We start from the raw sequence: 22,612 nt of genomic DNA on the forward strand, positions 1-22,612 counted from the left end.
TCCCTCGGAACCACGTGGCTGGGCAGGAAAGCAAGAGCGAGGTCCCTCCCAGGGTCCACGACTCCCTGAATTAGAAGCAAAACTGTGCACGGAATTAAACAACCTCTAGAGAAATACTCAGAAAGGGTGTGTGTGTGTAACTGCTCCCCAGTAGGAGGGACGAGCTGGGGGACACAGGGACTGCAGGTATCTGACCCCACAGATGCCAAACCAGAAGCCGCTCACGTACCCTGGCAACTCTGGGCCTTTGTACCAGCTGTGCCCTCTCAGGACTCTACCTGAGTGCCACCTCATATCAGACTGACCATCCATGCCCCCACCCCCAGCCCTTATCTGAGCTTTGCCCCTTCCCTCTGTGCGCCACGGCACTTGGCTGGTCTTCCCCCAATAGCCTCAATCATTCCTCAGGGTTCTTGAGATGAAAGGTTTTGGTGACATGGTTCCCAAACCCCAGTCCTATTACCTGCTGTAGGAAACATCTCTCCTGCCTCGCTCTGATCTTCCACCAGGACCAAGAAGGGAGGGAGAGAAGCAGGGTGAGAATGAGGACTGTGGACAGGAGGCTTTCGGGGCCAGGACACCCCAAAACAGTTCATCTAATTCGGGGATAATTCTCAAAATGACATGAGCGGGAATGGTGGTCCAGTGGTAAAGAATCTGCCTTCCAACACAGGGGGCTTGCATTCGATCCCTGGTTGGGAAAGTAAGATCCCACATGCCTCCGGGCAGCTAAGCCCGCACCCCACAACTACAGAAGCCTACACACTGCAATAAAGAGCACACACGCTGCAACGCAGAGCCCAGGCAGCCAAATAAAGAAATTTAAAAAATTTTTAATAAAATGTCATGAGGAAAAAGATTTCCGTCCCCAAAGCTGACAAGGGCAGCAGAGCAGTTGGATGAAGCAATTGGCAATGACCAGGAACTATTGGAAAAATTGTTGGAAACTTTTTCTCAAATTCTTGATGGGGAAAAGCTGTCTTCTTCAATGGTTTCTTCCTCAAGGTGTGGGCTTAGCTTTTATTCTCAGCACAACTACACAGATGGGTCCATCAACTGACAAAGTGTGGTCTCTCCATATAATAGAATGTGATTCAGCCGTAAAAACGAGTGACGTACAGACCCATGGTACAACACAGATGAACCTTAAGAACATGATGCTGAGTGAGAGAAGCCAGGCATAAAAGGCCACATATCGGATGGTCCCATTGATACGAAGTGTCCAGAACTCGTAAATCCATAGAGACAGAAAGTCGACGGGTGGTTGCCAGGGGCTGGGGAGGAGGCAGTGGCTGTTGATGGGTCATGGTACCTTTCTGGGATGATGAAAATTCTCTGGAACTAGACAGAGATGGTGCACAACTCCGTGAATGTACTAAACGCCACTGAATTGCTCGCTTCAACATGCTTAATTTCATGTTATGTGAATTTCCCCTCCATCTGAATAGAAGATGCACACCAGAGGGCAAAGAGTGCTTTCTGCGGTGCTGAGTTTTCCAGGAATGAGACTGGGGGAGCCCGGCTACTGGGCCTCCAGATGGTTCTCCCGATGGCGGCTGGCCTTCATTTCAGTCCAAACCCGCAGGAGGAAAATAACAATCCAATACCCTCACCAGTCGCTAGGTAGCAGTTGGCACCATTTTCCCCGTCAGATGCCCTTGGCATAAAAATTCAGGCCAACATGGAACAGAAAAGCTCATTATGTAAAATTACAGACACAGAGGTAAGCAAAAGCCTTGAGAGCTGGAGAGGACCCCTTGGGCCTCCGCCTGCTCTGTCTCAGACCCAGGAAAGGGCAGGGCCAGGCTTGGGCACCCACAGTCCACTCCGCCAGTCACCATGATGGATTCCAGGACAGGCAGGGGCTTACCCAAAGGCAGGGAGATAAACAGCTCTGGTCTGGAAATGTGGAAACACAGGGAAAGCTCTTTTTGTTGACCTTGAATGTGGGAAGAGGAAGGCCTGGAATTTCAAATTGCCTTCTTGTTAACAAGACCACATGCAAGATGGCAGAGCCAAGAAATGGACAGAGACAGGAACCCAGGGACATGTCACCTGGATCAAGCTGTGCCTGAAGCCAATGATGCTGGGATTTCAGTTATATGAGCCAGAACTCCTGCTTAAGCCAGTTTTGCCTGGGTTTTCTGTCCCTTTCAGCCAACAGGGCCCCAACAGACAAAGAGACTTTCAGAAATGGTACCGTTTGTGATGATTCTAAAGTCCCCAGAACCAAGTTTGATGAATTTCACAGGAAGCCTCTGATGCCACAGGACTCCAGAGGCTCGAGGGCAGGGAAGCATTATAAAACAGAACATTTTTATATGAAAAAGGAACACAGCCAGAGGGGAAAGGGGCAGTGCTGTTTTAAAAAAAAAAAAAAAAAAAAAAATCCCATCAAATTCCTGTCTCACGCATCCAGCTAAATTCCACACAGCAGACGCAAAAAACATCTGAACTCCTTCAGAGTTGTGTTTCTCCCCTGGCTTCTTCCCTTGCCCAAAATGCGCTCATACTTTCCAAATGCTCTTAACAGCCTGGAGCAATTACAGGAGTTGGTCCAGCCAGGCCCTAACACTGGGCCCATCACTCCCCCGCACCCATGGGGTCCAGGAAGGGAAGAAACAGAGAGAGAGAGAAACAGAGAGACACACAGATACACACACACATCCAGGCAGAGAAAGACAGAGACACAGGGACAGAGAGACAGAGAGACAGAGACAGAAGCAGAGACTGAGAAAGACTCACAGAAGGAGAGGAAGCACCCCAGGGCACTCTAAGAAGGAGAGGGATAAGCAGAAGGACTCACAGAGCCCCTGTCAGGCCCGGAGACCCTCAGAAGGACCTGAAGGCCTGAGGGCTTGGAGCCCAGTTCTGCAAAGCCATGGGGCAGGCCTCTGGGGGCTGGCCAGAGACCCGCATCAGCCCATTCTCCAGGCAGAACCAGATGTGAGCACAGGCACATGACCCAATTGGGGCTCCAGTCCCTCCAGGAGGACATCAAGCCTCCCTAGTGTGGCCCTGTGTCCCCCGTCACACACGCCCTGCTCCCCTTCAGGGAACAGCTTTTCCAATAGCAACATCCCTCCCAGGAGGCTGAGGAGTCATGGAATCTAAGAGGAGGATGCTAACAAGGGGATGGCAGGATGGTAGGTTCGAAGGACCAGAGGGACAGCCCAAAACACGGACAGCACACGGGGCAGACCTGGGCCACGTGGGCTTCAGTGCCCACTTCCCACATTCTGGGGACTGTGGCTCTCTCAGCCTGGGGTCCCCTATATAAAAAGTGATTATAGGAACTTCCCAAGTAGTCCAGCAGCTAAGACTGTGCTCCCAATGCAGGGGGCATGAGTCCAATCCCTAGTCAGGGAATTAGATCCCACACATTGAAACTAAAGATCCCACATGCCACAACTAAGACCCAGAGCAGCCCAATAAAAATATATACATTTTAGAAAGATGATCGCAGATCAGTCTTCATCCAGCTGAGATGGCACAATGGAATTGACACTCATGTATACCCGGCCCACAGGCAGAGACCTCCATCCGTGTTAGTTTATCATCATCATCATGACCAACCCAGGAACCCCATTTCCTGCCAGTCCCCCTATTAAGGAACCTGCCTCAGCCTGAAATCTCACCATTCAATCCCATCCAGTGTCAGGCAGAGAAGAAGATCCAGCAGGTCCGAGTGGACCACTTCCCTCCCCTGGCCTGGCTCCCAGTCCCCACCCACTCCCGCTGAGGCTGCAGTAAGAAGAGCACTGACCTCACTCAGCAGCTGGGCAGCCGTTAATGAGCTAATGTGTGTCCCCGCGGTCATGAAAGACCATGATGACACTGCTCAGCACGTGCAGAAAGGACATCCATCGTGCAGCCGGCCAAGGACAAGCATGTCACCTGGCCTCGGTCCCTGTTGCACCCTAGGCAGTGACAGGGAAATGACAGCTTCTGAGGCAGCTGGGTGACCCTGGGAGACAGAAGCATCTGAACCACTGGCTGCGATCCCTCCATTTAGATGGAGACCAAATAAGCTTCTAGAGGTCAGTCCTGAGGTTCACTGGAATGGCAGAAAACCTCTCCCAGCAGCAAACTATGGACACTTAATCTATGCACATTCTCCCCCTCCATCTCAGCTCGACTCTCTGTTTGAAGAAGAGTGAAATGCAAGAGCCCTCCAGGGCACTATGGTCCCCAAGGGCGGGAAACACTTGGGGGTGGAAAACGGGGGTGGGGGAGACGTCCCTCTCCAGTCAAGAAACAGCCCACGGAGCCAAGCTCATCCCTAGACCCTCCTGTCGCTGCCCAGCCTCTGCACACCCGGTGTTCAGTCCCTCCTCCCAGCCTGACACACCCACCCGTTCCCTTGCATTCCGCCCAATCGCAGCACCACCCAAATCCTCGGAGGAGCTCCCAGCTGGGGGCCAAGCCTTACCTTGGACAGGTCCTCGGAGCCCCCAGGCTGGCCAGCGGCCAGCAGGGGCGAGGGCCGTAGCAGAGGGTCGGGCAGGAGCTCCAGGCGAGGGCGCTTGCTCTCCAGGAACTCCATCTCTGACTTGCCCAGCTCAGGCAGGTATGAGTGGGACTCGGGTCGCAGGTGAAGCTCCTGGGACCTGTGGGGGGGCCACATGACATCACATCTGCTGCCCTCCTTGCTAAGCACGGCCATGAGCCACACCCTCTTCCACCCTGCAAGGAGTGTCCATCTGCTCAAGGGCACACAGCGAGGCAGGACTCAAAAACAGATTTGTCTTCCTCCGAGTCAGCATTCACTGACAACGTTTATAGCAAGAGAAGGTCCTGGTGACTGCCTGCTCCCTGAGTGTGGTCCCCAGAGCAGTAGCATCAGCCCCTCTTGAGGCTGGTTACAAATACACAGTCTTTTGAGTCCTACCCCAACTGCTGAATCTTATTCTGCATTCAAACAAGATCCTGGGTGATTCATAGGGGAAGTCTGAAAAACACTGTGGGTCTAACACAGATGTTAACACACATGATGCTATTTGCACATCACTCACCCAGAGCTGATCATCACTAGTCGATCCCAGCACTCTGGCTGTTCAACCTGGCCTTGCCCCCTTATCAACTCAGCCCAGCAGTCTTTCGCAGAGATAGGAGCTGTCCAGCCTAATCACTCGTGACTAATTTTCCTTAACCCTCCTCCCTAGTGGACCAAGAAGGAAACTGGCCCAGAGAGGACATGTCCTTGCCTGAGCACACACAGCAAACCCAGGACTCCTAGTGTCCACCTCCAGCCACTGCTGCTGACCAGACAGTCCAAATGCTGCCCCTGCTGAAACAATTTTCAAGTTCATGCCTTTTTTCCCCCAATAAACTCAGAACAAGAATCCAGATGCATTTCCCCCCACCCTCAGGCCCTGCCCGATCTGGCCCCTGTTCACCTTGCCTGCTGCATTCCTGCCCCAGGGTCTTTGCGCTGGCTAGGCTGGAAAACACACCCACACCCACACACACCCCCACCCCACCAGCTCTTTCTTTCCATGTTAGCTCTTCCCCTTCCTGTTTCAGTTCCCGGGGCATCTCCTCCTAACAGCCGTCTCCCTGCCTAGCAAAGCTCGAAACCCTCCCATTGGTTTCTGCGAAGTTTACCCTCCGGACCCCCAATCACCTGTTCACCACAGCCACCCGACCTCTTTGCCTTTCTGGAATATTCCAAGGACATCCCCCTCTCTGGGCTTTTGCACATGCTATTCCCATCACCTGAAATGCCTTCACCCTGCTCTCTGAATGGTTGGTCACCCCTCTCCAAATGGCTCTCTGAATGACTGGCTACTTAGTGCCAGGTGTCTCTCCCCGGAGAGGCCTTTCCCAGCCACTCCAGCCAAATAGCAGCCCTTCCCGGCCCAGTAGGAAACAAGTCACCTGCCCCATTTTAAAGTCATCCTGTGTGTTTGCTGTATCTCCCCTGCTAAGACCATGGGCTCCCTGCGGGCAAGGCTGTCTGTCTAGGTGCATGTGGGCAGCCACAGCCTACAATAGTTCATCACGAGTTAGAAGCTCAAGACTCTCAGGAGTTCCCTGGTGGCCTAATGGTTAAGATTCTGGGCTTTCACTGTGTGGCCTGGATTTAGTCCCTGGTTGGGAACCTGAGATCCCACAAGCCACAAGGCACAACAACAAAAAGCCCAGGACTCTTGGCGATGAGTGCTATTACTGTCTCAGGCATCTTCAGGTTCTCTCAGGGCTCTGGCCTGTCCTGACAGCCTCAGCTCTGCCCCTGCTGGGTCCCCACCTGCCACATGGCCTGCTCCCTCCCACCTGGATTTCACAAAGGCAAGGCAGGCCCAGAGGACCTCGTCCGCCAGCTGAAGAATGGAAGAAGACTCAGAGAGAAAGGGATGATGACAAAGGTTGGGGGGGCAGTCGGTAAGGGGGCTCCCCATGTGAAGCCAGCTGCAGGCACATCCCTCCAAACCAGTAACCCAGCCCTGCTCCCCCACTTCTAGCTTGTCATCCCCTCCTGCCTGGGCCACACACCCAGAGACCCCTGCAGGCACACGGCAGGAAGTCCAAGGGGCCACGTGGTTCTTCCCTGCTCATCTACAACCCTGCCCCAGTCACACGCCTGTCATCCCCTCATTTAACACCTCCCATCTCCACGAGCTCCCCACCAGCACAGGCCTCCACTTCCCCGTCTGAGCCATGGATGCACAAGCCCCTCCTCACCTTTCATTCCCGGGCTGAAATTCAGACAGCAGGGAGGGCCTCCTCCGCTGGGGCTGGATGATGGAGCTAGGCGACAGGTGTGAGGTGTAGTCACGGGGGTGGTGCGGGTATTCAAGCAGCCCGACATCCTGCAGCAGAAGACAGGCCAGTGAGCGCCCACCCCACTGCGGTGCGCCCCCCACAGTGACCCAGGGCCAGAGCCCCCTGCTCGGCGCTGCTCCTCCACCGGGGAGCCTCCCCCATCCTCTCCTGGCCCTCAGTCCCTGTCTGGCCAGAGTGCATTCTTGGGGCCAGTGACCACCAAGAAGTGACCTGTTCAGCTAAAGGGTGCCCCATCCTGTCACAATCTCCCAGTCCTGCCCTCTTTCCAGATGAGATGACCAAGCCCATGTGTCAGCAGAGAAAACCAGAAAAAAGGCACAACCTGCGCGTCGGTCTCCGGTGCAAGAGACCCAGCAAGACACAGGTCAGGGGAAGTGGGTGACGCAGCAAACACTGACAGTCTGCAAGGCTCAAATACCAGGCTCCAAAACAAAGCGCCAGCGTGGGAGTCCCCCATTTGCAGAGGGAAAACCCACACACGTGTGTCGCATACACAAGCACAGCTCAAAGTCAAAAGGATAAACTCCAGGCAAAACCCTCCTTCTTCAGTAATGTGCCATCATCACCCATTATCATCTGGGGAAAAACAAAACACTAACGAATTAGATGTGCTCCGATTAGCAACTACACGCTGACTGGAGACACATATTAAAATGTTAAAAAAAAAAGATTGAAACAAGAAGTCTTTCAAAGGAGAAAACAGGACAGGCTTCCTACTTGTACCAGTTCAAATCGATTACTTCTGTCTGCTGAGAACATTCACGCTGTGGGTGGCAATCAGTTAGTGATGTCTGGCAAGAGTAAGGCTTGGGAAAGCGTGGGATGGTAGGTGATTTATTTTCTTCTTGGCACCTTTCTGAATTCTCCCAATCTTCCGTAAAAATCTAGTCATTCTTTTGCTGTCTGGCTTATTTTTTTAAAGCTGTTATTTCTGCAAAAAGAATTAGATGATACCACGTAGGTGTGTTGGGAATGGATGTGTTTTAGACCCTCCAAAACAACAGCATGTAAGAGGCTGGGAGACTGGGAAGCTGGAGGGATGAGTAACTAGAATCAAGAGGGATCCTGTCAACTTCAGAGGCTGGAAATGTTGAGGGAAGGGCCTTCCTGGGCAGCCCAACATGGAAGCAAGAAGCTATAAGGCCTCAGGCTAGAGGTATGTGTCCATCACTCAAACCCTCTGAGCCTCAGTGTCCTCACCATTAGAAATGGATGCCTGAATTCCCTGGTGGTCCAGTGGTAAAGACTCCACTCTTCCATCACAGGAGCACAGGCTCTCTAATCCCTGGCCAGGGAACTGAGATTCCCGCGTGCGACATGGCGTGGCCAAATAAAAGGAAAGAAAACTGAAATGGATGCTTGACCTGGACTGAAGGAGGCCTCTATGCCTCCAACCACAAATCCCCCTTAACTCTCCAAGGATTTCCCTCAAGACTGATGGCAGCTTCCAGGAGGCAGAGGAGGGCTCAGCCTCCCCTGAACTTCCCCACACTCCAGGATGTCTACCAGGTGCTCTCAAAGGAAGAAGCAGAAAGGGCTGGAGGGAGTGGGTGGCAGCCTCTGGGATCCCACTGGCGAGGCTGCCAGGCATGGATGTGGTGTGCACACGCACGCAGAGGTGTGAGAAGAAACCAGCAGGCACTGCAGTCTGCCAGGAGGAAAATTCCTTCTCACACAAAAGCAAAATGAACAAAGCAGCAGAAAGGCAGACAGTCCAATCCCTCGGGAGAGGGCCCGGGCAGGATGGCGTGCCTACCGTCACCAACTGAGGTGGAGAAAGGCACGTGGCGCCTGGGGCCCCCGAAGCAAGGGCATGGGGCGGCCACTGCATGAACCCTTCTGGCCTCAGTTTCCCAGTTTAAGAGTCAAGTGGGATGAGCTTAGAGCATAGTTCCCCCAAAGACCATCTTGGGGGCCACTCACACTAATCTCCACCCTAGGGCCCTGAGTCCAGGGACCCTCAAGGATGCCTCGATCTTTATGGGAAGGCAAGAACTGGGGAGACCCCAAGAGAGGCCAAAAGTGAGGCTCATTGTGATCCCAGGAGCCTGAAGACAGCAGGCACACTGGCCGGAACCCTCCAGACACATCTCGGAACATGAGAACCCTCCACGTGTTTCAAACCATTCCAGCCCCGCCTGCTGCCCCCATACATGTATGTGGCCCAAGCGGGCTCCTGAGTCCATGACCCTTGGTCTGGGGGGAAGCGCTGAAGATGAGCAGATTCAGATCCTTCTTGACAGCCTGTTGACAGGACCGTAGCATCTGAGTGCATGGCCAGCACGGTCCTGCCGGCCTCGGCCTAAACCCATCCTCAAACCCGCAAACTGGGTCACGTGCAGAAGGCCCATGTATCCGTTTGTGACAAACTGGAAATGAAACAGACTGGTCCTTCCCACAGAGAGCCTGATAAGCACTGATCTGGGGCCAACGAGGCCCAAGGCCAAAGTCAGGCTCGGCCTGTCTCATCAAGTGTCACTGGCATATGGCCACAGCCACTTCAGTACGTGTTGGCTGAGCTACTTTTCGCGCTGGGACATCAGCAGCCACAAGTCACTGTGACAGAGACCGCATGGCCCAAAAAGTCTGAAATATTTACAGAGAAGGTTTGCCAACTCCACCTCTGGAGGAAAAGCCTGCCGTGTACCCTGGGGGCCACTTGGAAAAGGATGCTAACGGGCATGTTGTTGTCATGACAGCAGCAGCATCAGTCATCAACACAGTACTGTATCAGTCACGCTAACCTTCCCGGGCGTTGTGCAGAGGCCTCTGCAGGTGTCAACTAACTTGATCCTCAGAGGCTTAAAGAAGCTGCCTACAATGCAGGAGACCAAGGTTCAATCCCTATGTCAGGAAGATCCCCTGGAGAAGGGAATGGCTACCCACTCCAGTGTTCTTGCCTGGAGAATTCCATGGACAGAGGAGCCTGGAGGGTTACACTCCATAAGGTTGCAAAGAGTCAGACACGACTGAGTAACACTATCAGAGGCTTATAACTACCCTCACTCAATGGATGGCAAGGGGTGGTCAGGCCACTAAACTACAGTTTCACAGCTAGGATAGCACTGAGGCAGGACCTGAGTGCAAGGGGCTTAGCTTGAGAATCTGTGCACTTAAACGCCCTTCTAACACTAAGGCACAGAGAGCTTAAGTAACTTGCCCAAGGCCACACAGCAGGAAGGCGTCGCATTGGGATTCAGACCCTGTGTCTTTGGGCTTTAATGCATTCATTCAGTGCACGGCTTGAAGGAACTTAAGAGAGGTCAAGGGGTCCCAGGGGACCTGAAGGAGACAGCAGAATTGAGGTGGCTTGCAGAAAGCAGGAAAAGAGACAAGAAGGGGAGAATGTGTTGGGACCCTCAATCCTGGGAGACCATCAGACTCCAGGACCCTCGGGGGAAATGTGGGGTCCTGATACTGTGGGGGAGGAAAGCCAAGACCACAGAGATGGTGAGAACAGGACACAGAGAGGTGGTCCGGGAGGAGCAGGTGGGACTGAGTAAGCCACATATACAGCACCATGGAGAGAGGCTCTGAGCATGCCTGACACCAGATCGGAGAAACACACCTGAATTAAGCCCTCCCTCTGAACCAGGCATAACACACTAAGCGGCCTGGAGATGACGCAGGTCGAAGCACAGGCCAGGAGAGGAGGCTGCTCCCAGCCCCCTCTCAGAATCCAAACCCCCTTCAGTCTCCCGCCAGCCTCCCAGGAGGAAAGAGATAATTGCCACGTGCAGACACAGCCCTAGGCACCTTGCAAACATCTGCCAGTGATGCTCAGACCCACAAGAGCCATATCACACATGGGAAAACTGAGCCTGCCCCACGCAGCCCAATGTCACTCAGCAAGTTGGGAGGAACAGGGATTCAAAGGCACATCTGGGCTTTCTTGCCCCGCCCCTCATCCCAGCATCCCTGCCTCAACTATTGTACAAGGCGCTGGGACCCTGGGTCCCCATCTGGCCCTTGGACCAGGCATTTGTCTCTCTGTGCCTTTATTCCCCTTTTCCTTCGCCATTCGTCTTTCAAAGACTCGGGGTGAAGGGGGGAGTTCTCAAAAATTCTGTACAATGGCCTGGCGGTAAGGGGTTAGGGGGCTCAGGGCTGCAGGGGGACCCCTAGATTACAGTCCCAGTGCTCACCTCCCACCTGCCAAAGAAAAGCCCTGGACACATGCCTGGGAGAGCAAGACCCCACCACCCGCCCCGGACACCCAGAAATCTTGCTTTTAAAGCCTTCCCAGTAACAAGTAGGGGCCCCCAGCTAAGCCGCCCCAGCACCAGGCACGGTGGTCAGGAAGTGGGGCCCCACTGCGGTCACCACACAGGATAAGGATGCCCCACCTCGTAGCTGTCCAGGGCCCCTGCCCACGCGCAGCCTCAGCCTCCTGCCTGGAGGAAGTGACCACTCGGTTCTGCCCAGCCACACCCTGCATCACTGGCAGTCCAGCAAGAACAACACAGAAAGTGTCTGTGATCAGGTGGTGACTCCAAATGACTGCAAGAGGGCTGGGATGGGGCAAAGGAAGGAGGGGATGGCAGGATGGCAAGGGCCATGGGGACTTGAGGACTCACCAAGGCTGGGCCTGGGCCGGAGTGGCGGGTGGGGACCCCGGGGGAGGGGGGTGGGGAGAGCCTCCTCCAGGCAGCTCTAATGACAGTGACAATTTTGCAATTGGACACATGTGCCATAATGATGTTCCACAGATCATCACGTTTCATCCCCAGGAGAAACCAGGCAACAGATGCTCTCATTACCCCATTTTATGGATGAAAAACCAAGGCTCAGAGTCGTTACATAACCCATCCTATTTGCTCACCTGCAAAATGTTCCCCCTGGAGCAAGGGCAACTGTATACACAAAGAGCATAAAAAAAACGCTCGCCCTAGGGACTTCCTTGGTGGTCCAGTGGCTACGACTTCACATTCCCAATGCAGCAAGCCTGAGTTTGATCCCCAGGCAAGGAACTGGATCCCACACGCTGCAACCAAGACCCGGCACAGCCAAATAAATAAATACTAAAAAAACAAAATAAAGCTTGCCCTGCAAGCACTCAGTGGATGCTGCTGCTGCTGCTAAGTCGCTTCAGTCGTGTCTGACTCTGTGCGACCGCATAGACAGCAGCCTACCAGGCTCCCCGGTCCCTGGGATTCTCCAGGCAAGAACACTGGAGTGGGTTGCCATTTCCTTCTCCAATGCATGAAAGTGAAGCCGCTCAGTCGTGTCCGACTCTTAGCGACCCCATGGATTGCAGCCCACCAGCCTCCTCCGTCTTTGGGATTTTCCAGGCAAGAGCACTGGAGTGGGTTGCCACTGCCTTCTCCAGCTCAGTGGATGAGAATGCTTATTTTTGCTACTATGATCATGACAAAGCTGATGACAATACATAATAATAAATGACCCCCAGGAGCATAGTCCTGGGCCCTGGGCACACAGTAGGTGACCAATAAACAGAAGCATCTGTTTCACAGGGGCTCAGAGTCCTTCCCTGGTGGCTCAGTTGTAAAGAATCTATCTGCCAATGAGAAAGATGCAGGTTCAATCCCTGGTCCAGGAAGATCCCCTGAAGAAGGACATGGCAACCCACTCTAGTATTCATGTCTGGAAAATCCCACAGACAGAGGAGCCTGGCAGAGTCGCAAAAAGTCAGACACCATTTAACGACTGAGCATGCATGCACACAGAGTCCTGAAGCTGACGCCAACTCTGCCTCCTCACAGTAATTGAAGCTGAGGCCTATTATTTAACCTCCCAGCCTCAATCTCCTCATCTGCAAACTGGGAGGATAATGTGAGGTGCTCTTTCATTAGGTTGTTTGTGAGAATTCGACCACTCCATCCATAATGTGCCCGTTGATCACAGCCAGCTCTCAAAAGCATCTTGGGGCCCAAATTCTAGAGAGGCCACTGTGTTTGGGACACCCCCAGGCTGGGCCAGTGGGCTCAGATGCAAAAACATCTCTCTCACAGAGGCTGGAAAAGCCCTCCCACACCATTTCCTCTCAGCATCTCAGGAGGAGGGACCATGCCACCTGAGCAGGAAAGACACAAACATGTACACGCCGGGGCCAGCAGGGCCGGCTTCGACCCCGGCTGTGACTGCAAATCCTCACGGTCCCTCGCTGAGTAGCTAGGAGGCCCAACAGGGGAAGCCCAGGACTCTGAGGGCACTCTGGCAAGCCCCCGAAGACACGGTATACAGTAAGTGCCCAATAAGTGCCAACAGAGCAGAACCAAAGCCCATCCTCAGAGCCACAGACAGCTACAGGTGAAGTCAGGAAAGGGGGTCCCCACTAGGAGGTGGACAGAGTCAGGTGCAGCTCAGAAGAGCTGACCGAGGAGACTTCTCTGGTGGTCCAGTGGTCAGCACTCTAGGCTTCCAGGACAGGGGCTCGGGTTTGATCCCTGGTTGGGGAGCTAAGATTTCACATGCCAGATGATATGGCCAAAAAAATTTTTTTAAAGCTGACCAAGGGCGCACCTGCTCCTTTCCCAGCAGGCTACCACCCCCAACATTGGAGCAGCTCTCCCGTGAGCAGAATCAACTCCCTGGACCTCCCCCGTCTCCGCTCCCCAGCTCATGTCAGAGATTCAGAGAATGACATGTGCTGGCCTTGTCATTTGGGAGCTCTGAGCATCACACAGTGAATAGGCTCCAGGCCCTGAGGATTGGAGGGGAGGGTCTGCGAGCCACAGCCCCCAGAAAGTCACTCCAATCCTAAGGCAAGGGATCCTGGTTGAGGCTGGGCTGACAGTGTATACAGCAGGAGCTCCACATCCGCATGCAAACCCCACAGCAGACCCAGAGGCAGGGATCACAGCTCAGCCTGGCCCTGGGCTCCACCTTCCCAGCTTTAAAGTGGGAGCTAAGAGATTTTCCCAGATGTCCCAGGGCCTGGCAAGGCCACAGATGTCAGCGGTATCTGCCCAGTCACCCCACTTCCCCACGGGGGACAGTGAGCCCTAGCTGGACACCATCGGAGCCACACCAGCACCGACTCCAAGGAGAAACAGGAACCCAGCGACAAAAGAAAACTCTGAAGGTGACCCCAGGCGAACATTCGTGCCCCTTACCGTGTGCGGCCGGGCGATCTGAACAGGGTAGGAGATGCCGTGGGGCGGGTAGCGGGGCTCGGTGGCCCGCCACGTCTGTGCCACAGGCTGCGTGGATCCCGACATGGTGGTGGGTGTCCAGGGGGGCTCCTGGGCCCCTGTAATCTCCCGCTCAATGGTCAACAACGATTAAAAGCCAGTCTTCGTCATCTGCTCGCAGACCACCCTGTCCTAGGCTCCTGTGAAAACAGAAAAGAAAGCAAGATCAGCCATGGGGCAGCTACTCCTGGCAGACCTTGAAGGGGCCCCTTCCTGTGGCCCCTGTGAGGGAGCGAGAGCAGACAGGGGTCTTCCAGGACCCTCCTCCATGCTACTGGCACACTCCCTGCCCACTGACAGCAGAGGGAGACGCCAAGTGGTGTCTGAGGCCCCTCCAAGCCACAGCAGGCCAGCAGCTGCTGCACAAGCCACGTGGGTGACAGCCGTGCCCTCCCCCACTGCCAAGGTCCTTGCTTAGCAGGCATGGGAACCCCAACTCTACAGGTGCTGCCCTTACGGCCCCCAAGCAATCTCAGCCCACCCAACTGCACCCCATGGAACCCCAGCTCTGCAGACACTGCCCCCACCACCCCTGTGGCCCCCAAGAACCCTCAGTCCACCCAACCTCACCCCACAGAACCTCAACTCTGCGGACACTGACCCCACCACCCCAGTGGCTCCTGAGCACCCTTGACCCACCCAACCTCACCCTCAGTCCTCTGCCACTTTGAGTCACCAGGGCAAAGTTCCCCCAAAGCACCTGGCAGCTCAGTCAGGCACTAATGGGCCTGTCCCAGGAGGGGACAGGTCCACATGAGCTGGGGGGGCAGTGGTGAACAGGTCAGGTCAGGCAGAATGCAGGTCACAGTGTGATCACGGGCAAAGCTGGGCCTTGCCTGGGCCTCCTGGTGATCCTCAGGTTGGGGGAGTGTGACACTGGGTTGGGGGACAGAACAGACATGAGGTTAGCCAGGATATGAGCTGAGAGCGAGGGCATTGGGAACCTGAGGGCCACACTGGGGAAACAGCTAAGGACACTGACCCAAGTGGGCCCCAAGCGGCTCCTGGGGGCAGGCAAAGGATAACCTCCACAGGGGAGAAAGCACTCCTGTGTCCACAACGGAAGGAATCTCAAGAAACAGTCCACTGGCTTTTCAGATGGAAAAACTGAGACTCAGAAAGAAGAAAGGACTCCAGTCAAGAGAGCAAGAGAGCCTCTGGTCAGAAAAGGCCTTTGCCCAGGAGTCTCTGGGGGCCCCCCACTCTCCCCAGGACCCTTCACTCCCTTCTTTGCTGGCCACACTGCAGGCAGCCTCCCCAGGATTGTAACTGGTTCCTCCACCCAGGCCAGGATGAGAGCCTAGCAGGTCCTGGGCCCCCTCCACACTGGGCCACTCTGAAAGGGGGTGTCCACTCAGAAACACCAGCACCACACACAGGAGGAGGAGGGTGGTTAACAGAACAGAAGGAAAGGCCTGGGAGGTTGGGGACAGCTCTGGTAATGTGGAATCTTCTGCTTGTCCCTGTAGCTAAAAGGACAGTGCCTCAGAAGGGGAAGAAAGGGAGACCGTGGGTTGTTGCATTTGTATTGTTTCAGAGCCAAATAAATCATACCCAACATCAAAAATAAAAGAAAAAGAGAAAAGGGGTGTCCATCAGGCCCCCACCATGTGCAACGCCCCACTCACAGCCCCTACTCAGAAGTTGAGGAAAATCCAAGATGGCGCAAGCACTCAACACCTGAATGTCCCCAGGTAGGGCTGGGGTTGCACCTCACGTGTACCCCCCAGCTCCCTGTAATTTCATCACAATCCCTCATCACCCTGCCTTCCACTGACGACCATCCTTCTCCAAGGGCATGGATGCCCCTAAACCCTCCACTGGTGCTCCACCCACTGAAGATCTGATGTGGAGGGATGTTAGGAGGAAAGACGGGGATCACGGTGGTCAGAAGAGGAACAAACCCCTCTCCCCTCCATCTGGGGGCCCTGACTGCTTCCTGCTCTCCACCCCCATCTCCTGCTACAGTAGACTTGACTTTCCTTTCAGGAACCATCTTCCCTCTCCAGACTCCAGGAGTGATCACATGATTCAGGCCTGGCCAATCACACTCCTGCTTCCCCTGGACCAGTGATAGGCTCAGGGATTGGCATGTGACCCAATATGAGCCAATGAGAGTCGTTGGGTCTTGAGACTTTGAGAAGGAACCAGAAAACGGCACTCTCCACTGGGGCTCTAAGCTAGGAGGGTGAAAGCTTGGGGGTCATGCGGGGCCACTGGGTGGCAGAAACCTATCCAAGAACATACCCCCAGAAAGGCAAAAGTGAAGGGTGGTGAGAGAACAGTCAGGTCCTGAGGACAGCCATGCCCGAAGGCAGCTTAAAGCCTGCTTCTTCATTCAGGGAAGTCAAGGCTCTCTTTCTATGTGTTTTGCTTTGGCCAGCCCAACCCGGGTTTCTGCCACTTGCCATCAAAAGTTCTGATTCTTCCAGAGCAGGAAGGAGCCTTGGAGCAGGCAACCCTTCCATTGGGTGCTGTCCAGCCTTCCACCACTGCAAAGCCAAAGAATTCAGAGCCAAAACTGCCATCCCCACGACCACCGCAGGAGAAAAGCCCACATGGACTTCTCCCAGCCATCAAGACAGGATGAACTGTGTAATTCTTATGAACGTGGGAACAAGTCTCACCCAGCAAACGGGAGCTTCTATGATTACAACCACTAGTACTGTCACTGCAGTAACTGTAGCCTCGTCACAGCGATGTGGAAGGGAGGCCAAGCTGCCCCTGACAGTCCACACCAAGAGCAATTTGGCATCTGTCCTGCAGCCCAGAGACAAGAGACCGGCCTCCGGAGAGGGGTCAGTTGTGGCCACCAGTGCTGGACCCTGTTCCAGAATTCCCTTTGTCCCAGCTTGTCACAAAGCCCAGCAGACCCTGGTGGTCCGATGCAGCAAAGCCAATTCTATCCCAGCCTCTCTCTGGGTTTCCCAGAGAGGCCAGCAAGAGGACGAGGCCAGCGGCTGGGCAGGTAGAAGCCAGCACTGCTTGCCTTTCCTCCAAGAGCACCACGGCAACTTCCAAATTGCTCTGTGGCTTTGCATTGCACAAGGTGGTGAGAAGTCTGATGTACCCACAGCTTTTCTGACCTTCTTTGTCTAATGAAATGCCGACTCGGGATGGCAGCCCTGGACAGATGCACACATTGTGCACTGCTCATGGGCTCCAGAAGCCAGGGAAGCAACACCTTTTCAAACCAGCCCTGGAGAATCCCTGGCCACCCCCCACCCTCCTCAAGCCCAGCCTGGCTGGCTTCCCACTCCATCAACACTCATAGAGTGTCCACCGCCAAGCTTAGGGGCTGACACCCCTGCCACCCACCAGCCAAAGGCACTCCACCAGCTCCCTGGTCCAGCATCCTCATGTGCAGGTTGTCCCCAAGGCCAGGAGACCCTTGGGACCTCACACTTCTTACATTCACCACGAGCTTATTTTAATAAGCTCAATTTCCATTCCTCCAAACCTCAGCCAGATTTTTTTGCCAACTTGAAAAAAAAAAATTTTTTTTTTTTAGGAAAATAGTCTGGCAATTCCTCAAAATGTTAAACATAGAATTACCATATGACCCAGCAATTCCACTCCTAGGCATAGACCCAAAAGAATGGAAAACAGAGATTCAAACAAATCAATGTACACGCACGTATTCACAATACCACTATTCACTACAGTCAAAGGTGGAAACAACCCAAGTGTCCGTCAACAGATGAGTGGATAAATAAACGGAATGTGGTCCATCCCTATGATGGAATATGATTCAGCTCTAAAAAGGAACGAAACACGGACACCCGCCATTACGTGGATGGACCCTGTGAACAGGATGCTGAGTGACAGAAGCCAGACACGAAAGGACAAACACTGGATGATTCCACTGATGTGAAATGTCCAGAACAGTAAATCCACAGAGACAAAACAGATTGGTGGCTGCCAGGGGCAAGGGGTGGGATGGAGGGTGGGGAGGGTGCTGATACATGTAAGGGTTACCAGGCAAGTTTTAAAACTAGATAATGGTGGTGTTTACATAACATTGAGGGATTAAGTTTTGACTTCATCAGCAATGCTGGGAGGTGCAGAACAAGAAAAAGTATGATATTGCTTCACCAAAGACAAGGGTGCAGGGAGGACTTTCCTGGTGGTCTAGTGGCCAGCACTCCATGATCCCAATGCAGGGGGCCCAGGTTCAATCCCTGGTCAGAGAACTAGATCCCACACGCCGCAACTACGAGTTTGCATGCCACAACTAAAGATCCCACGTGCTGCAAGCCTAAGACCTGGCGCAGCCAAATACATTCACATAAAGACAAGGGGAAGAGAGGATGAGAGAGACCCATGGGGCAACGTAGGGGGTCTCCTGAATTTAGCCTTGGCTGAACAGGGTTCTGAGAACAGGATCCAGGTTAGATCAGGAAAGAGATGCAGTGGCCCCAACATCACTGCAGGTCTGGGGCTCTGGGGTCAGGAGAGGATGGTGGGCATCCATTGTTCTCCAGACACTTTGGGGTCCTCACTCAGAGCTCAGCCCCAAGCTACTGAATGAGGCAGGGTCCAGGCCACAGATGGTTTTGGCGCTCCGGCAGGGTGCGGCAGGGAGCAGACAAGCAGTAAATAGTGACCTCTGAGTGCAGGCTGGGGGCTCTGCAAGCCTTGAGGAGCGCAAGAGGGAGCCAGGGAGAACCTCCTGGAGTGTGAACAAGACACAGCTGGGGGAGGGGGAAGAGGCCACCACCTAAGCAAGAACCCAGAGAGAGACCAGGCACTGTGTGCTTGAGAAATTCCTCGAGTCATTCAAGGCCCATGGGCCATGGAAAGGGTGGATTTTGTTTGAAGGGCAATGGGGAGCTACAGAAGGTGGTTGATGGAGAGAGGAAAGGGCCGGAGTGTTTGACAAGCAGGCATTGTGAAGAGCAAGCACGGAACCAGGAGGCCGGGGGTGGGGGGTGTTATCACAAGATACGTGGATGATGCTGGTGGGATCGGGGCAGCAGGAACAAAGAAGCAGAAGCAGCCTGTGTGGTTGGGAAGGAGATTGCCGGCCTCAGAAACACCTTGCTCTGGGGGTGAAGAAGGCCATGCGTTCCCCTAGGGATGGCGGCCGTGGTTCCCCTCCTCTGGCAAGACGCCTGGGGGCTCTGGTCCTCTATTTCCTCAATGGCAGACAGGAAGCATGCGTGTTCCTGCTCCATGGACCCAGGAGGACAGCACGCTTGTGAAGTGATGCCTGGTGAACAGAAGGTGCTCAATAAAGCAAACTCAGCCAGGTCAGCGTTCCAGGGAGAAGAGGGGGCGCTCTGGTGAGGTTAAGGGCTTGCTTCAACAGGCAGCATAGGACACTCCTGAGCCCCATGGGATGGGGACACCGCAAGACCCGCTGGGCTCACACATCCAAACCACAAACCACGGCGGGGGGGGGGGGGGGGGGGGGGGGGGGCACCTGCCCCCTGCTGCCCTGCGGAATCAGCCTGAGGAGGGCTGCAAACCGGGGGCTCCCCATGCACACAGCAGGGACCCCCACCACGCCTGCCCCAGAGGAGACACCCTATAGGCTGTGGCTCTGACTGGGCAGCACCCCCACAATGCTGCCAACCCCACGTCCCGCATCCACAGAGAGAACTCACCGCTGCCTCGGATCCTGTGTCGGCCTTGCCCCCTGTGGCCTCCCAGGAGCCTAGCACAGCACCAGGCACATAGCAGGTGCTCAATGAATTGAACCTCTGGAGAGAAGATGAACACAAGTAACACAAGGTGAGGACAGAGCCCACCACACCTGCATCCCCAGTCCCCAACCCTGCTGGGGAGAGGTCTCTTTCTTTGGATGGAGGGAGGGTAAGTTGCCGTCCTGCCCCGACATCCCTCTTAGGCCCCAGGCAAGACGGCCAGGGAGGCCATACCAAGTCACAGTCCATGGACTTTCTGTTTCCCGAGCAGCCTGGCTCAGCACCTGCTGGGTGGATCACGGCCGCCGGGGCTGGAATGTCTCTGAGAGCTCAGGGAAGCGGGTGGATTGGCTGTTAAGAGCCCGGAACTAAAGCTGAAATGTGCCTGGGACCCTTCAGACCTGAGCCTTGGAAGATGAAAGGGGAGCTGTCTGCATCGCACGTGCCTAACATTTTCTTGGAGCTAATGGGCACCCACGCTGGAAACTGCGGCGGGTGGAGGAGCCTCAGAATTTAAAATCAGCTGCCAGGCAGGAGCAAGGAGGCCCCCAGCATAAGCACAAGAGCACTCGTCAGAACCCTCCACTGTGCACAGAGCAGCCACCAGTCTCACAGAAGGGACATGGTCTATGACACCCCCAGCCCCACTCAGACTGTCTCGGGTCAGAGACACACAGATGATCTGAGAGCCTGCAGGCAGAGACCTCATCGCTCTCTTCAATGTCTGACACACAGTTGTTCAGTCGCGAAGTCCTGTCCGACTCTTTGTGATCCCATGGGCTGTAGCCTGCCAGGCTCCTCTGTCCATGGGGATTCTCCAGGCAAGAATACTGGACTGGGTTGCCCTGCCCTCCTCCAGGGGATCTTCCCAGCCCAGGAATCGAACCTGAGTCTCCTGCATTGGCAGGCAGATTCTTTATTGCTGAGCCACCAGGGAAGCTCATCTGACACACAGTAGCTGCTCCATAAACGTTTAGGTGACTGCTGAATCCCCCACAAGGGGCATGGTGCACACAGTAGGTGTATTGTTTTCCTGGAGCCACTGTAACAAATTGCCACAAACTGAACGGCTAAAGACAGCGTAAATGGATCTTCTCACTGATCTGGTGGCCAGAAGTCCAAAATCAGGGTGTCAACAAGGCCACACTCCTTCCAGAGGTTCCAGGGGAGGACCTTTTCCTCACTCTTCCAGCTCCTGATGGCTCCGAGTTTCCTTAGCTTGTGGCCCCACTGCTCCAACCTCTGCCCACCTTCACATGGCCTTTTTTTCTTTGTATCTGTCTTCATTTTGGCCTCCTCTTCTTTTTGGCCACACCATGCAGCATGCAGGATCTTAGTTCCCCGACAAGAGATTAAACCTGGGTGCCTAACGTTGGGAGTGCAGAGTCCTAACCAAAAAAGTCCCTGGCCTCCTCTTCTTATAAGGATTCCACTTATATTGGACTTAAGGCCTAGCCTCTCTAGTGTGACCTCAACTTAACTAATTATATCTACAAAGATCCTCTCTTCCAATAAAGTCACACTCATAGGTTCCAGGTGGACATGAACTTGAGGAGGACACCACTTAACCCAATACAATGCACACTAAATCACTTCAGTCATGTCTGACTCTGTGCAACCCTATAGACTGTCGCCCTCCAGGCTCCTGTGTCCACGGGGATTCTCCAGGCAAGAACACTGGACTGGGTTGCCATGCCCTCCTCCAGGGGATCTTTCCGACCCAGGAACTAAACCCACATCTCTTATGTCTCCTGCATTGGCAGGTGGGTTCTTTACCACTAGTGCCACCTGGAAAGCCCCAACCCAATACAGTAAGGTGCTCAATAAATAGGTGCTTTGTTCACTGCTATATCTCCGAGCCTGGCACAAAGTAGGCATTCAGACAAAAAGAGTTCTGGAATGTGAGGTGAAGATGTTGCAGAAACACCAGCTAGAATGAAGCTGACTGTTCACACTTTGTGTTTCTAGCTTGTGACATACAGTAAAAATCGGGAACAGGTCATCTATTTGAAGGTCGCCTTCAGCAGGGGCTCATGGTGCAGAATGAACGCCCAGGAACCCGACTCTGAACCAAGTCATGAGATGAAGGTGGGAAGTGGTATGGGTGAGCCTCATCTGGCCTGGCCCATAAGAGCCAGAAGAGCCCATGTGAATGAGGGCATGGGCAGAGATCCTGCCCGGTGCCCTGGCCACCCCCTACTGTCAACCACGATTTATAGGCACCTCTTGTTGGGCTTCCCTGGTAGCTCAGATAGTAAAGAATCTGCCTGCAATCCAGGAGACCCGGGGTTGATCTCTGGGTTGGGAAGATCTCCTGGAGAAGGGCATGGCTACCCACTCCAATATTCTTGCCTGGAAAATTCCATGGACAGAGGAGCCTGGCAGGCTACTGTCCATAGGGTCCCAAAGAGCTGGACACGATTGAGCGATTAACACTTTCACTTTCATTTGTGGGGTGGGTACCAGCACACAGGAGCAAGTGACAGACTCAAACTCCCACCCACCATCTCGGAACTGGTGTTCCAGGAGGTGACATGGGAATAATTATAGGATGGCGGACAGTGTTTGTACTATGGAGAAAAATAGAAGCATGAAGTAGGTAGACAGGGAATGGGGGCTGGGGTGCAGTTTTAAAGTGGGTGCCCAGGGACAGTCTCACCGAAAGGTGTCCTTATGCAAACACGTGGAGGAGGAGAGAGAGGAAACCATGTAGATGTCTTGGAAGGGTGTTCCAGGCAGAGGGAAGTGCAAGTGCAAGAGCAAGTGCAAAGGCCCTGAGGTAGGAACAGCAGGGAGACCCAGATGGTGAGAGTGGAGGTCACACGGGGCTTTCACTCCAAGTGAGATGGGAAGGATGACACCCTGTGGGCTGGGGCGATGTGAAGGGTCTCCTACGCTAAGCCTGCCCCAGCATCTCTGTGCTCAAGGAAACTTCAGCTCTGCCCCCTGTCTACAGCCATGGGCGCAGGCCTCTGTGCATTGGGTGCAGGTAAAAGGGCTGGCCCACCTATAATCCTAACACTA

At 54.2% G+C, this 22,612-nt stretch overlaps 1 protein-coding gene across 22 annotated transcripts in view; it reads right to left on the reverse strand.

Annotated features, from left to right (window-relative positions):
• The window catches only part of NCOR2 (nuclear receptor corepressor 2), a 233,181-nt gene that overhangs the window by 142,719 nt on the left and 67,850 nt on the right, over positions 1-22,612 (reverse strand). For 8 of the 22 annotated variants that reach the window (XM_061142103.1, XM_061142102.1, XM_061142086.1 and 5 more), the window contains exons 1-4: positions 14,641-14,782; positions 13,863-14,080; positions 6,685-6,812; positions 4,433-4,610 (exon numbers count right to left, since the gene is read on the reverse strand). In XM_061142103.1, the coding sequence (XP_060998086.1) occupies positions 4,433-4,610; positions 6,685-6,812; positions 13,863-13,967 (411 nt within the window). In that variant the 5' untranslated portion in view covers positions 13,968-14,080; positions 14,641-14,782. Of the gene's footprint in view, positions 1-4,432; positions 4,611-6,684; positions 6,813-13,862; positions 14,081-14,589; positions 14,607-14,640; positions 14,785-22,612 lie in introns of those variants that run through there. The other 14 variants (XM_061142101.1, XM_061142089.1, XM_061142099.1 and 11 more) reach the window with 6 other exon arrangements.

Source organism: Dama dama, chromosome 5 (genome assembly GCF_033118175.1).
Source record: "Dama dama isolate Ldn47 chromosome 5, ASM3311817v1, whole genome shotgun sequence".
Lineage (NCBI taxonomy): Eukaryota > Metazoa > Chordata > Mammalia > Artiodactyla > Cervidae > Dama > Dama dama.